Source organism: Myotis brandtii, unplaced genomic scaffold (assembly GCF_000412655.1).
Source record: "Myotis brandtii unplaced genomic scaffold, ASM41265v1 scaffold230, whole genome shotgun sequence".
Taxonomy (NCBI): Eukaryota; Metazoa; Chordata; class Mammalia; order Chiroptera; family Vespertilionidae; genus Myotis; species Myotis brandtii.
In genome coordinates this window covers 8,213,720-8,226,976 of record NW_005358650.1, presented here as the reverse complement: position 1 = coordinate 8,226,976, position 13,257 = coordinate 8,213,720, and the positions used below count along the sequence as shown (strand labels likewise).

Below are 13,257 nucleotides of genomic sequence, written 5' to 3'. Positions count from 1 at the left end.
GGGGGAGGGGGGGCTGCCCCTCCCCCAGAACAAGTGCTCTGTGACAGCACTTGCTGGCTCTGCCTGCTTCAGGGCCCATGTCCCTTTTCCACAAGCAGGTGACAGGGGGATTATGAGGATCCCCACTTCACCGCAGCCCAGAAAGCTTGGTGATTTACTCTGGGCCATGAAGCTGGGGAGTGGCGGAGGAAGTGCATTTACTCAGGTCTGTCTGGTGTCAGAGACCTGCTTGGAATCACTGGCACCCACCACAGCAGCCCAAGAGTGTAGTGGCCTCTCCCTAGAGAATTGGGGAGGGTCCCATTACCTCACAAGCTACAGTGCCGATGCCCACTTATCCTTCGGGGTAGACCAGTTGTTTCTGGTGTTCATGAGCTCCCTGTCTGAGGAGGAAAGAGTTCTCTGACTTGAAAACCACCTCAAGCCCTAAAATGTTCTCTTCCTCTCGTGCACGACCAGCTTGATAACGTGTCTCACATGAGAGTGGACCAGCCCTGGGTCACACCTAGGTTATGGGAACGTTACATCTGCTGAGTTAGGGGCCTCGTCACACCTGTTCTAGTGTAAGTTGAGGAGGATGGGCCTGAGCTCAGGGCCGCCAACAGCCTGTGAATGTCACTCCTTGCTCCGGGCACAGCTTCTCACAACAGGATTCTTGGGAGGACAGGGGTGTGGAATGAGAAGGCTGTGGCCGGAGTCCAGTCCCACCAGTTTCCAGCCTTTTGACCAGACAAGCCATTTAATGACTCTGAGCCTATTTCCAAATCTGTAATGACAGAGATGACAATGCCTACCTGGCCTGTTTTCATGGGAGCTCGGGGTGCCTCTTTGCTCTCCTGACATCTTTCCAAAGCCAGTTCCATGAGGGCCACAGCAAGCATGGGCAGGTCCAGTGCAGGTCCCGGGAAAGGGCGGTAGGTCCACACCAGCTCAGATGCCCAAGGCCTGGCTGGGTGGAGTGGGCCTCATTCTGAGCCATTGGAGCTGCCTGCCCGCTGCTGGCAAAGGCCAGACCCTCCTGAGGGCCATAGCCTCGGTTTTCCCAAAGCGCTCAGCCTCATGTCTGCAGCCCCTGCCCGGTCACCATGCAGTGTAGTGGCCAAGGGCCCTCTGGACCAGTCTGAGTCCTTGTGGTGGACATTATACCAGTCATTATTCTGGAGGGAAGCTGGGGAGGCCTGGGAGCACGCCGCTTTCTCCGTTGTTGTGGCAATATTACACACACTATGGTTTCCATGGTACAAACCTTCACTCTTCACTGTTGCTCCTCCTACGTCTCACCCCGAGGGGACTGCTGTCAGCAGTCAGGGACATGTGTGCACATACATGTATGTACACATATACACACAATCTATGAATCATGCCATAGGTATTCTGTTTTTCAACTTGCTTTGTTCCCTTAACACATTGGTCAGCAAACTCATTAGTCAACAGAGCCAAATATCAACAGTACAACGATTGAAATTTCTTTTGAGAGCCAAATTTTTTAAACTTAAACTATATGGGTAGGTACATTGTTATTAACTTAATTAGGATACTCCAAAGGCTTAGGAAGAGCCACACTCAAGGGGCCAAAGAGCCGCATGTGGCTCGCGAGCCTCGGTTTGCTGACCACAGGCCTTAACATATCCCTTTTTTAAGTCCTGTCTACATATACACCTATATTTATGACTCACGTGTGATTTTTACCCTATTTCCTCACTTAAAACATCTCCACCATTGTCGTAATTACTACTCTAATGTCTACATAATTTCCCCCTTTTTTGCTGTGTACTGACTCACTAAATCCTCTATTCCATGAAACACCTTTGTGTGTATCTCATTGCTTTTGTGGAATTACTTCCTTAGGATTCACTCCTAGGGCCCGCACTGTTGTGCTAAAGGGTATAAATATTTCTGTTATTTTTTACATTCATTTCCTAAAAGGTGGTATCAATTTACTATGCCATGAAGAATGCCTTTTTCTCCCTGGACTGCCATCTAAATACTGTTGGAGAGACGGGGTGTGGAGAAGAGCGAGGAGAAAGGACCTGGTAGCGGTGACTTGGAAATGTGATGGCTTCTCCTTGTCTGTCTTCTCAGCACGACCAGCTCCACGGCCAGCAGCTGCGACACGGAGTTCACGAAGGAGGACGAGCAGAGGCTGAAGGACTACATCCAGCAGCTCAAGAACGACAGGGCGGCGGTCAAGCTGACCATGCTGGAGCTGGAGAGCATCCACATCGACCCTCTCAGCTACGATGTCAAGCCCCGGGGAGACAGCCAGCGGCTGGACCTCGAGAATGCGGTGCTGATGCAGGAGCTGATGGCCATGAAGGTATGGGGGTGGGGGGAGGGTTCAAGAACTCTGTTCCCATTTACTCCACTGTCATCAGGAGGAGGAGAGAAAGGCCTCTGAGACAGGTCAGCTGATGACGAGAAGTCAGCCCTTTCCTGCTCAGAAGCCTCTCCCCAGGGGAACCCCAGCGCCTCGTTGTAGATACGGACAGACAGTTCCAGTCAGGGGCTCCCTTGGGCCAGAGGTGTTCCTGGAGGGGTGAGCTGACCTCCTCGTTCCCCAGGAGAAGCCACCTCAGACCTCTGCAGCTGGAGCAGCCTCTGAGGCCAGCGAGCAGGGCAAGGCGGAGGGCAGAACTTGGATGAGAGCCGTTTCCTGACACCCTTGTCCCTTGGGTGCCGCGTGGACCCTGCTCGGATCACAACACCCGCTGGCACGATTTGCTAGGGCTGCCCAGTTAGTGTTTCCTGGTAGATCTCCGGCGGTGCATCCTGGCTGAGGCGGCGTCTCTGGGGCAGGGGGTGCTTTCCGGGACAGCCGGTGCCTCCCACCAGGAAGTGTTGGTTAAGCGGCCGCCCTTCTGCAGCGCACATTGGCTCGTTTCCAACCAGGGGTGCCAAGCACAAGGCCTTCACCCGCTACGTGCTTTCTCAGGAGGCAGCTCTGGTACGATAAAGATTAAATCTGGGATGTGTTCCCAGTTCTTGGCACGGAGCTTGGAATTTCCTGAGTGACAGGAGGGTCTTGGTTAAGTCATGAGGCGACGTGGAAGACCCCCAATAGCTTCAGGACGGAGGTGGTCACCATACGGACCACGCACGTGATGAGAGGGTTGACACTTTCAGCCTCTTGACCTCCAGGGAGGGGAGGGCTGGAGATTGTATGCCATTGTGTGGCCAATGGTTTAGTCAACCAGATCATGACATCCCGATGAGAACACTGCTACTTGAAAAATAACATGTGGACGCATCATGGAAATTTCCTAGAAGAGCAGAAATTATAGAAAGCTTGGAGAGAAGCACCCCATCAGACCCTGATGGGGGCAGTTGTTGCCAGCATCTGGCTCAGCCCCCAGCATCAAGTCGGCGCCCCTCACCGCGTGTCCCAGGGTGTGTGCGAGGACTCGCTCACCGTCCCAGCTCTGTGGCAGAAGATAAGGTTGCATTTCCCCATTTCGTTCCAGACTCACTGCTGAGAAACTCGAGTTTCCTGGGGGTTTTACTTCTTGTATATGATCTTTCCTGAACACCTTTTCATTTCCAGTGATTCACTCAGCTCCTTTTCAGATCCACTCCTCTTTCTTTAAATATCCTATCCTCATTACAATTCCTCTTCCTTTATCTCTTTGTTTTAAATATTTATTTTCTAGTTTTTCACAAATGCTGCTTCTGCTTTAACCCGACTCATTTCCACTTTCTCTCTGTGTTTGGGGGAGAATGTTCGCACGTTCATCTTTGGTGAAGCTGTGTCTGCCGTGGGTCCTCGGGCCCCGGGGGGTAAGTGTCCTGGCTGGTGGTTCTGCGCTTAGATGTGTTGGGACCTGAGGGCACGAGAGGTTTAGGTTCCTTTTGTTACATGTTCGGCTTAGGATTCCTGTTCCACGTCCACGCATGGCCCAGTGGTGGTTCTGATTCCTCAGAGGCTTCTCTTTCTCTCCCACCCAGAGCCAAAACAGCAGCCAGTTCTCCTGCCGCATCTCTGGAAAGGAAACTTCCTCGTCTCTGATTCTAGGCCGCCCTCTGAGTCCTGGCGTGTCGGGTCTCAGTCCTGGCTCTGCCCTGCCCTCGAGTGGGTGCTACAAGCCCAGGTCCCCGGCCTCCATCTGGGCTGAGCCTCCATTGCCGGCACAGCGGCCGCCTTACCTTTCCCCGCAGGCGTTTCCTCTCCCATCGCCGGCACCCACCTTTCCTTCTTCCAAGCTTGCCTTCACATTTGTGCTGGATCTGACTGTCCACGTTAGCTCAGTGTGCAGAGTTCCCAGGACCTTCAGAATCCTGTGCTTTTGGCAAAAGATTAGAAGGGCTCAGTGTATGAAAACCCTTCATTCTGGTTTTATGTCTCATCTTCAGGAAAGGTTTGGCATCTCCTCTTGGGTAGTCGCTGAGCACATTGCCTTCTCCGTGTCTAATGGCCCCCAGTCCTGAGTATTATAAGCTGTGATGGGTGCCCGCTAGGTTTTCCCCCCAGGGCTGGTGTATCCAGGGCAGCACACCAGGCATGAGGCTTGTCACCTCAGGTGAGGGTGACTCCGGGGTGACTCGAGTCAGTGACCGTGGCGAATCCCTGTCAAGGCAGTGACTCAGCATTGGGAAGACTCACCTTAAGTAAGGTCATGGAGGCAGCTGGGCAGCCTGGTGGTCATGTGATGGTGGGCACGGGCTAGCGCTTGGTGGCTAGGAGCCTGGGTTCTGAGCAGATGGCCTGGCTTCACACGCTGGCCCACAGTTCACCCAGTGGGTGGACTTCCCTCTGCGTGCCTCATTGTTCCATCCATAAATGGAGAGACTCATAATTCCTACCTGAGGTTGGAAGAATTAAATGACTTACTTTGTGTGAACATCTAAACGGTGTTGCGTGCTCACCAAATACGGGTGATTATCATTGTTGTCGGGCTCTTGGTCCCAGCACAGCACTGTCCCATTTTGGAGTCACACTTATTCTCCACAAAAAACTCTACTCTGGGTTCTCTAAGATACTTTGAGACGTTACTCATCAGTAAGTCACCTACGAAGGACTCTGTTTCTGTTGCTTTCATTTGGGGGCGATATCATTGCCGGGGGCACTCCCTTCCTGTCTGACTCAGGTACAGGGCACCAAGGTTGTCATCAGGGGTGATCACATATGTGGGTTGGTGCCTTGGAAAATGGCAAAGCAGACCCTACCTTGTGTGTAACCTCTCTGACCGACGGCGCTTAGTCTCCCCACACTGGAAGATTGGTTCCCACCCAGGCAGTGGAGCCCTTTGCAGGGGACAGGGACGGCAGCTGTTAGAAAGTTTCTCCTCATGGTGACCAGAATCTGCTTGCCTGGATCTTCTGTTCACTCATCTCAATTCTGGTCCATAGGGGACAGCACGGGATTGTCTACAGGGCAGTCCTTCACGTGCCCTGGGACAGCTGTCATTCTCCTCCCCGCCCTTGTCCCCAGTGCAAGGGAATAGCTACCGCGTCCTTGCTTATAGCCGCAGACCCTCTCACTTGCCTGCCTTCCCCCGCTCTGTGTCCATCTGTAGGAGGAAATGGCTGAGCTGAAGGCCCAGCTCTACCTGCTGGAGAAGGAGAAGAAGGCCCTGGAGCTGAAGCTGAGCACCCGGGAGGCCCAGGAGCAGGCCTACCTGGTGCACATCGAGCACCTGAAGTCCGAGGTGGAGGAGCACAAGGAGCAGCGCATGCGGTCCCTCAGCTCCACCAGCAGCGGCGGCAAAGACAAGCCTGGCAAGGTAGGGCCAGAGGGGCTCAGGACCCCCAGGGCTCAGGCCTCACTTCCTGCCCCCTTCCCACCACTCACTGCCATGTGGGCAGGGCCCTGGGCCTCACTTTCCTTACTGGCGCAGGGCCTGCAAGCCCTTCTAGTTACCTAGCAAATGCTGGCTCCTCTTGCCCTCGGTTTGTTTCAGGCCCAAGACTCGTGGGCATATGTGACTGCTGGTCTAAGGAGCGGCAGCTTCTCACAGCCCGCATGTTGGGGGGGGAGGGGTTGTGCCCCTGGGACAGAAGCCACTTGCTGATGCCATGTGGCAGTGAACTGTCACCCCCTAAACAGCTAAGACTTTGAAGCCTGCTGCCCAACGCGCCACAGCTGCACTCTGCTCTCCTCTCCCTCCTCAGGAGCCAGGGCGTCCATAACGTGGCTCCAGCGGGGCCAGCTCTCCTGCGACCCCAGCTGCCTCAGTCAGTTATCCGTTCATTTGACAAATTGTGACTTGGTCCTGGCGCTGGGGGCAATTCCAGGTTTATACTCCAGTGGGGGACACTGTGGAGCAAATAGAGGATCCTAGCACAGTGACAAAATGTCCCAGTGGGAGGATCGCTCCCACGTGTGCTGGGAGGCCACAGCCCAGACGCGGAATCGGGTTTGAGGGTTCGGGACCAGTTTCCTGAGCTGAGACCCTGTGGAGAGTGGGATGAAGAGGGTTGGGTGGGAAAGCAAGTCCACTCCAGGCGATGGAGTGCCTGGAGGGAAGAGGGATGGACACGTTGGCTGCAGACCCAGCCGCTGTGCTGGAGGGTTTGCCCCGGGGGTGACACAGCGTGGGCTTTGGGAAGGTCACCTGGCTTGCGAGTGCACCATGCAGCTTCTGCCCCTGTGGGCAGGGCCTGCGCAGTGCTGTTTTATAGAGTAGTCCCGGCTCGGGGAGCTGGTTTCCTGTTCCATGCCTATCCCATGAAACTCTCTGTGCAACCCTGTTTATTAGCAGTCACCTGGGGACAGAGCCCGAGAGACAGAGCCCCAGTGTGTGAGCTCTCAGGGTGTGGTGGGAACGGCTCTCGGGGGTCCTGCCAGAAGCCCACAGAGCCTTTTCCCCTCCTTCCTGATATTTATTTTGACTGAGGGAAGCACTGTTTTGTGGAATGGCTTCAAAGTACAGAAGTCTCTTTGATGGAAAAGGCCGGATGATTTTTTTTTTTAACATTAGAGTAAGGAGCATTATAAAAGTATCTTGGGTTGTTCAGGTAATGAAACTAGAGTAAGCTGATTCTCTTGTCCTTCAAATATTGGAACCATTTACAGTTTCAATAAAATCTCCCTTCTGGGCTATTCATTTTTTTTATTTGTTGGTAGATGAAGCAGACTGTCCAGAGCCAGGATTGGAGAACTGTAAGGAATCAGAGTCAATCCTTTAGGGCAGTGGTCGGCAAACTCACTAGTCAACAGAGCCAAATATCAACAGTACAATGATTGAAATTTCTTTAGCCAAATTTATTTTTTAAACTTAAACTATATAGGTAGGTACAGTTGGCAAACTCACTAGTCAACAGAGCCAAATATCAACAGTACAATGATTGAAATTTCTTTTGAGAGCCAAATTTTTTAAACTTAAACTATATAGGTAGGTACATTGTTATTAACTTAATTAGGGTACTCCTATGCTGGCCTTTGCTAAAAACGTACTCAATCTGATTCTACACATCACAAAATATTTTCTCAATCTTTTTGCATGATTTTAAAAATAGAAAACAATTCTTAGCCTCTGGGCCTTATAAAAACAGGTGGCAAGACAGATTTGGGTCCAGGACATCCACTCTTGCTCTATAGATAGGGTCCCTGTTGTAAGACTTCCCCCAGACAACAAGCTGGAACTAAGTCTCACCCAAGTTAGGGCATTAGGTCTTTGCACTTCTTGTCTCCCTGCAACAGATACTACCGTGCATGTTCAGGGAGAGGCATGGGCGAGACAAAGCTGTTCCTGTCTTTAGGAGTCTTAGGAAATGTTCACATCAACGGGAGTTGACATACAAAAAGGGAGGCTGCTGCAATCTCCCAGCGTCCATAGCCTGGGGCGGGGGGGGGGAGGGGCTGGGTCTGCAGGACTGCGAGAGGGAGGGAGAGCCATGCAGGTGGAGGGCTAGACAGAAGGAGGGGACCCCCTGGGCGTGGTGGCGTTTCTATATCCAGGGCTGAGGGAGACACAGAGCCCTCCCGTCGTCTGGATTTCCAGCATCAAATTCGCTCTTCTGTGCAGCTCTCATCCCAGCACCATGTAACTGTTTACATCAGGTAAACGAACACCTACAGCGATCACAGGTGTTTTCTTCGCCAGCCTGGGGTGCTGTAGGTGCTCAGTAAAGGTCTGTTGAGCAAACCATCAGATGAGCACCCTCCCCAGCCACTGTCCTGTGCAGCGTGGCTGCGGCTCTGTTAGAGCCCGCGGACGGGTGTGATGCTGTTGGAGGAGTAGTGTGACTCTAGGATGTGGGAGTTCATTTGGTTTGGAGATGCCAGTGTCCCAGTCAGATCTATCACATGGGAGGGTGCACTCCTGCTTTCCTCCTCCTCTCTGGGTTTCCCAGGGATTACACTGACCTCGCTAAAGCTCCTAACGGTGGAGAAGACTGGTTCTCTCCCCCGGAGAAGTGGGTCTGGGGGAGGATTCTCACCTGCTGTTCCCCACTTGTCTCCATGAGTACGAGAGGCTGGCTCAGTGGTGAAGAGCCCTGATCGGCGGCAGCCCCCGACCTGGGTTGGTATCCTCATTTCTCCCTGTCTTGGCTGGAGACTTGGGGCAGTGTGGCCTCGGCCTTCGTTTCCTCCTGGGTAGCATGGGGATCATGATAGCACCTACCTCAGAGTATCACCATGATGATTAAGTGAGAGGATATGTGTGTGGCCACTTAGACCAGTGCCCGGCTCCCAGGGAGCGCTCGGAGCCCACAGGGAGTGGTCAGCACCCACGGCCAGCCTGCGGAGGTCGGAGGTCACGGCCACCTAGGGCGGAATTGTCACTCCCCATTGGCTCCAGGTCTAACAGGCATGTGCTTGCTGTTCTCAGGAGTGTGCTGACGCTGCCTCCCCAGCTCTCTCACTGGCCGAACTCAGGACCACGTACAGCGACAGTGAGCTGGCTGCAGAGTTCACCAGTGCCATCCGTCGGTAAGCACCCTTCCCAGGACCCCAACAACCACTGATTCTGGGAGCGAAGCTTTACTCCTTCTCTTGCTGCTCAGGCCAGCATCCGGGATCAGGAAGGCAGAGCTTCAGCTATATCACCGTGGGGTTTGGCTCACAAGTTGAGTTTCCTTTCAGTAATGAAGCCTGTCGTCTCTTTAGTGACGGGTCCTCCCTCTGTCCGGTCCTTGCTGGTGAGACGTGGAGAGCCATGTGGGCACCAGACCTTTCGGGAAGGGGGGGGGGGGGTGACGGGCGAGGGTGTAGGTGTCACCTGCAAATGAAGAATGTCCCTTTCACTGCTTCTTTGTTGTGTTGTTGCCTTGGCTGGAACCTTCGGGACGGTGTTCAGTGGTGACGATGGAAACGGGCATCTTGGCCCTGTTTGCAGCTTCGGTGGGAATGCTGCCTCCGCATCGCCGCTCCTTCCCGCCAGAGGCCCCATTAGTTCAGCTCTGGGCATTTTGGGGATGATCTCTGTCATCTCTCTAGTGCTGTGCTGTCCTCCTGAGGAGAGTTATTATGCAGATTCTAAAAGGCTACTTTGCCTGTTGTATTGACAGTTTCCTCACATCACATTCTCCTTAGAGTTGAGTTTGGTGACTCTCTCTTGGGGTTGGTTCACAAGCTCACGTTCTCGGGGCCCCTAGCAGCTTCTTAGGCGGCATCTCTGACCCCGGCCCCTCCCGTCAGGCTGCCAGCACCTGAGGCTAAGCCCGCGCGGCCCCGCCTTCCCTTGCAGTCTGCGCTGTGGTTTCCTTTTTCGAGAAGAATGAACGTCTTCCTTGCCTTTTCTATGATTGCTCGTCATCTCTGGTATAGAAAGAACACTCCTTTCTGACATGTTCAGGGATTTTTTAAAAACACATTTCTCATCCTTTCTGGGGTTTGGGATGAGAGGGAAGGAAGGCTACAGGGCACAGCCTGCTGTCCTGACCCAGCCGGGCAGTTTAGTTTACAGCGTGGCCTCCAGGCCGACAGTGGGCGGCAGGAAGGCTGCCTCGTGGGAACTTCATTACCCCCGACTCCCTGTGCCTTTCGTCTTTCCTTCCAACTTGCACTTGCATGTGGTTCGATTGTAACTGCTTGGGTTGAGGTGGGGAGAGAAGCATCCCAGGAGCACTCTCAGCGATTCGACAGCTTCCTGTGCCAGCAGCATGGGGGCAGACCCACTGCCTCTTCCCACTGGGGGCCTATGCATATGGTGTCCATCCGCTAAGCCCCTTCATTTTTTAAATTTTCCAAACCTCAGAGGCGTTTGTGGGCACAGGAGGATGCAGGTTCTGCTGACTCCATGCAGAGATCCCATGTACTCAGTTGGCACAATGGGTTCCAATAACCAGCCTTACGTTGGTGAGCATGGACTTCTCATCAGGACCCAGGTAGATGGAGCCAGGACAGAACCCACAGGGCCACAGCAGTCACGTGATTGTATGGTAAATAGAGCTCAAAAATGGGAATAATCATTTCATGAGTTTATATAACGCAGACACCTGAGGGCTAAGGCTTAGGGATGTTTTTATTGTTAAAAATCAAGTGGAAACTAACACCTTCTTTGAAGGAATTAAACCACTGAGCTAGTGGTTGAAGTCAGTTGAGGGAAACTTCCCAGCGTTTTCAGAAACATTTCTCCCTTAAAAAAGGAATCTGTGGGCCCCGGGCATCCAGATTCAAGACATATCATGCCGTGTTTGAGCATGTTATATGATTCCACTTATTTGTATCTTCCTCTTGACATTTTTCCAAAATATTAAATAATAGATTACAATGAATAATTTGGAGGAAATGACAAGGTGCTATGATGTTACAACTCTGAGACATTTGCTTAGGTGGGTGGGCCTCTCGGAGGAGATGACCTTTAAGCTGAGATGAGGAAGAAAGGTAGCTGAATGGAGGAAACACATTCCACGCAGAGGGAAAGAGTTCAGTATGTTAAGAATTGATGGCATTCCGGCATGCAAGGGGGAGAGGGTGCCAAAACCTGGGTAGGCAGGAGGCAGGTCATGCAGGGCCTTATAGGTCAAAGTGAGACCACAGACTTCATTCCAGCTGCAGGCAGAAGGCACTGAAGGGCAGTCGTCATATTAAAAAGTTCTTCTGGGTGCTCAGTGAAAACCAGACTAGCGTGCAAAGGGGCAGCGAGAAACTATTAGGAGGCTCTGTGGTCACTCGGGAGAAATGATGGCCCCTGGGTGGCTGTGGCATAAGTGGAGTTTTGGTAAGTGGGGTTTGCTATTGAATAGATAAGGAGGTCCAGGGCAAGGGAGGAGCAAAGGCTGACTCAACAGGTGTAGCAAGTGGACGAATGGTGTTGCCATTTGCTAACAAGGGAGGAAGAGTGATTTGGGAGAACATCTCAGAATCCCACCTTAGACGTGTTAAATTGAAGATGCCTGTGAAGCAGAGATGTCAAATAGACAAGTCCAGAGGCCCAAGGAGAGGCCAGAGATAAAGATTTGGGAGTTTTTAGAAAAATAAGTGGTAATGGGGAGAAGAAACAGTAAGCTACAAAATATGGTCCAAGCCCAGGTCTTCCATCCGCTGAATATTTAGAGTTGGAGCAGAGAGCGAGGAGTCAGTGCAGGAGCCTGGGGAACAGCAGTGACACAGGAAACCCAGGCACTCCAGAGGAAAGCCATGCTTGGGGAGAGGAGACGGCCCGACGGGGAGTTCAGGACAGTGGAAACTTTGGCTGTGGCAGCGCCAAGATCGTTGGTCACCTCATGAGCAGTTTCAGTGGAGACAGAGCCAGGCAGGGTTAACGGGTACAAGGAAGGTGAGGAAGAGGAACTGCACATGCAGACAATCCTCAGTGACTAATTCCGTGTAATGAGCAATTGCTAAGAAATTCCAGGCCTTGTGGCTGCATGGCTGTGACTCCCTGCGGTCTGGTCTGATTACAGCAACTCTGAGAGGTTCCTGGTGGCTGCAGAGCCACTCACTACCTCATCAAGCCCGGGCTCTGGCCCTGGTGACTCCCCCAGCTGCTCATTTGGACTTTGTGATTAAAGGAGTGCAGCTGGCCTTTTATTTCAGGGAGAGTGCCACCTCCTCCCTGATTGCTCGGAGAGCTCCGCTCCAGGCTCCCCAGGCACAATGACCAGCATGGCCGGCCGCAGAGGTCTGTGTGGCCCGGTGTCCTGCCCAGCTCACTTTACTGGCAAGTCACCTGGTTTTTCTCATCACGTGCAGGCTCCCACCAGGAGTCTGCCTCACATCCCCTGTGTATATGCCACTGCCTAAAATCGTGTTTCACTTAAAAAGAAAGAAAAGCACCTCCCTGTCTGTGTGGTTAGAGTAAAATTCATAGGACCTTTTGTGACCAGAAATAACCTTCATTTTTGGTGGAGCGGGATCACCTGTACCTGAAATCCATGTGCGTGCTGGTGATGTGGGTGTGCCTGGTCATAGTGTGGTCCGGGACTGTCTTTGTACTTGGTGATACAGGCGTGTATCTTGCGTGCCTGCACTACTGGGAGTAAAGAAGCAGGGAGGTGAGGATGGGATCACACAGTTCTGGGCATTCGAGAAAACGGTTTATGAATATGTTACTATCGAGGGAGCAGATGGAGCATGTGTGTTTAATTTTTACTTTCTCATCTTTGTGGAGCCTGTGGAAGTGCTCTTTGGGGGCTTCTTACCTTATCTGGACAAACTCAACAGATTCTTCCTTAGCTGAAGGCCAAGCAGATTTGAACTGGAAACCGGACAGAACTGGACATGAATGGTTGAGGTTCCAAAGCAACGTAGGACTAGCAGGCTTCTGGCTCCTACCCGGGTTGTCCTTTGAGAATCCGAGGAAGGCTGTACTTCATACTGTAGAAAGTGTGCCCGTGCGCGTAATCATGCCCATAGACGGAGTTCCAAGACCACATGCAGCTCATCCACAGACCCATCCAGTTTCCCAAACTTGCCTGATAATAAGAATCATCAAGGGCACTTCTTAAACTGCAATTCCTAGACCTCAGCCCAAACCTACTGCATCGGAATCCAGGGACGCGCCCAGTACTGTGACTGTAAACAGTGCTCTGGAGCTAGTAAATCACTCCAAGCCACGTGTGTCATTGTAAGTTTTCCAATGGCCACACTTAGAACTACAAGAAAATGGTGACGTTAACTTTAATAACAGCCCAATATATCCAAAATATTACCATTTCAACATGTAATCAGTATTTTTTAAATTATTGCAATATTTTAGTCTTTTTTTTTTTTCTGTATTAAGTCTTCAAATCCCGGTGTGGATTTTGTACTTTCAGCACATCCATTTTGGACCCACCACATTTCTAGTGCTCAAATGCCCACCCGTACTGTGGGTCTAGAGCTGTTCTGTCTCAGTAGTTTAGTGTTTGTTTCAGTTCAAATGAGCAACAATG

General features: G+C 52.1%; 1 protein-coding gene across 4 annotated transcripts in view; it reads left to right on the top strand.

Annotated features, from left to right (window-relative positions):
- The window catches only part of MCC (mutated in colorectal cancers), a 264,652-nt gene that overhangs the window by 245,311 nt on the left and 6,084 nt on the right, over positions 1-13,257 (top strand). For all 4 annotated transcript variants that reach the window (XM_005866466.2, XM_014539908.1, XM_014539907.1 and 1 more), the window contains exons 13-15: positions 2,083-2,317; positions 5,511-5,717; positions 8,769-8,869. In XM_005866466.2, coding sequence (XP_005866528.1) covers positions 2,083-2,317; positions 5,511-5,717; positions 8,769-8,869 — 543 coding nt within the window. The remainder of the gene's footprint in view (positions 1-2,082; positions 2,318-5,510; positions 5,718-8,768; positions 8,870-13,257) is intronic.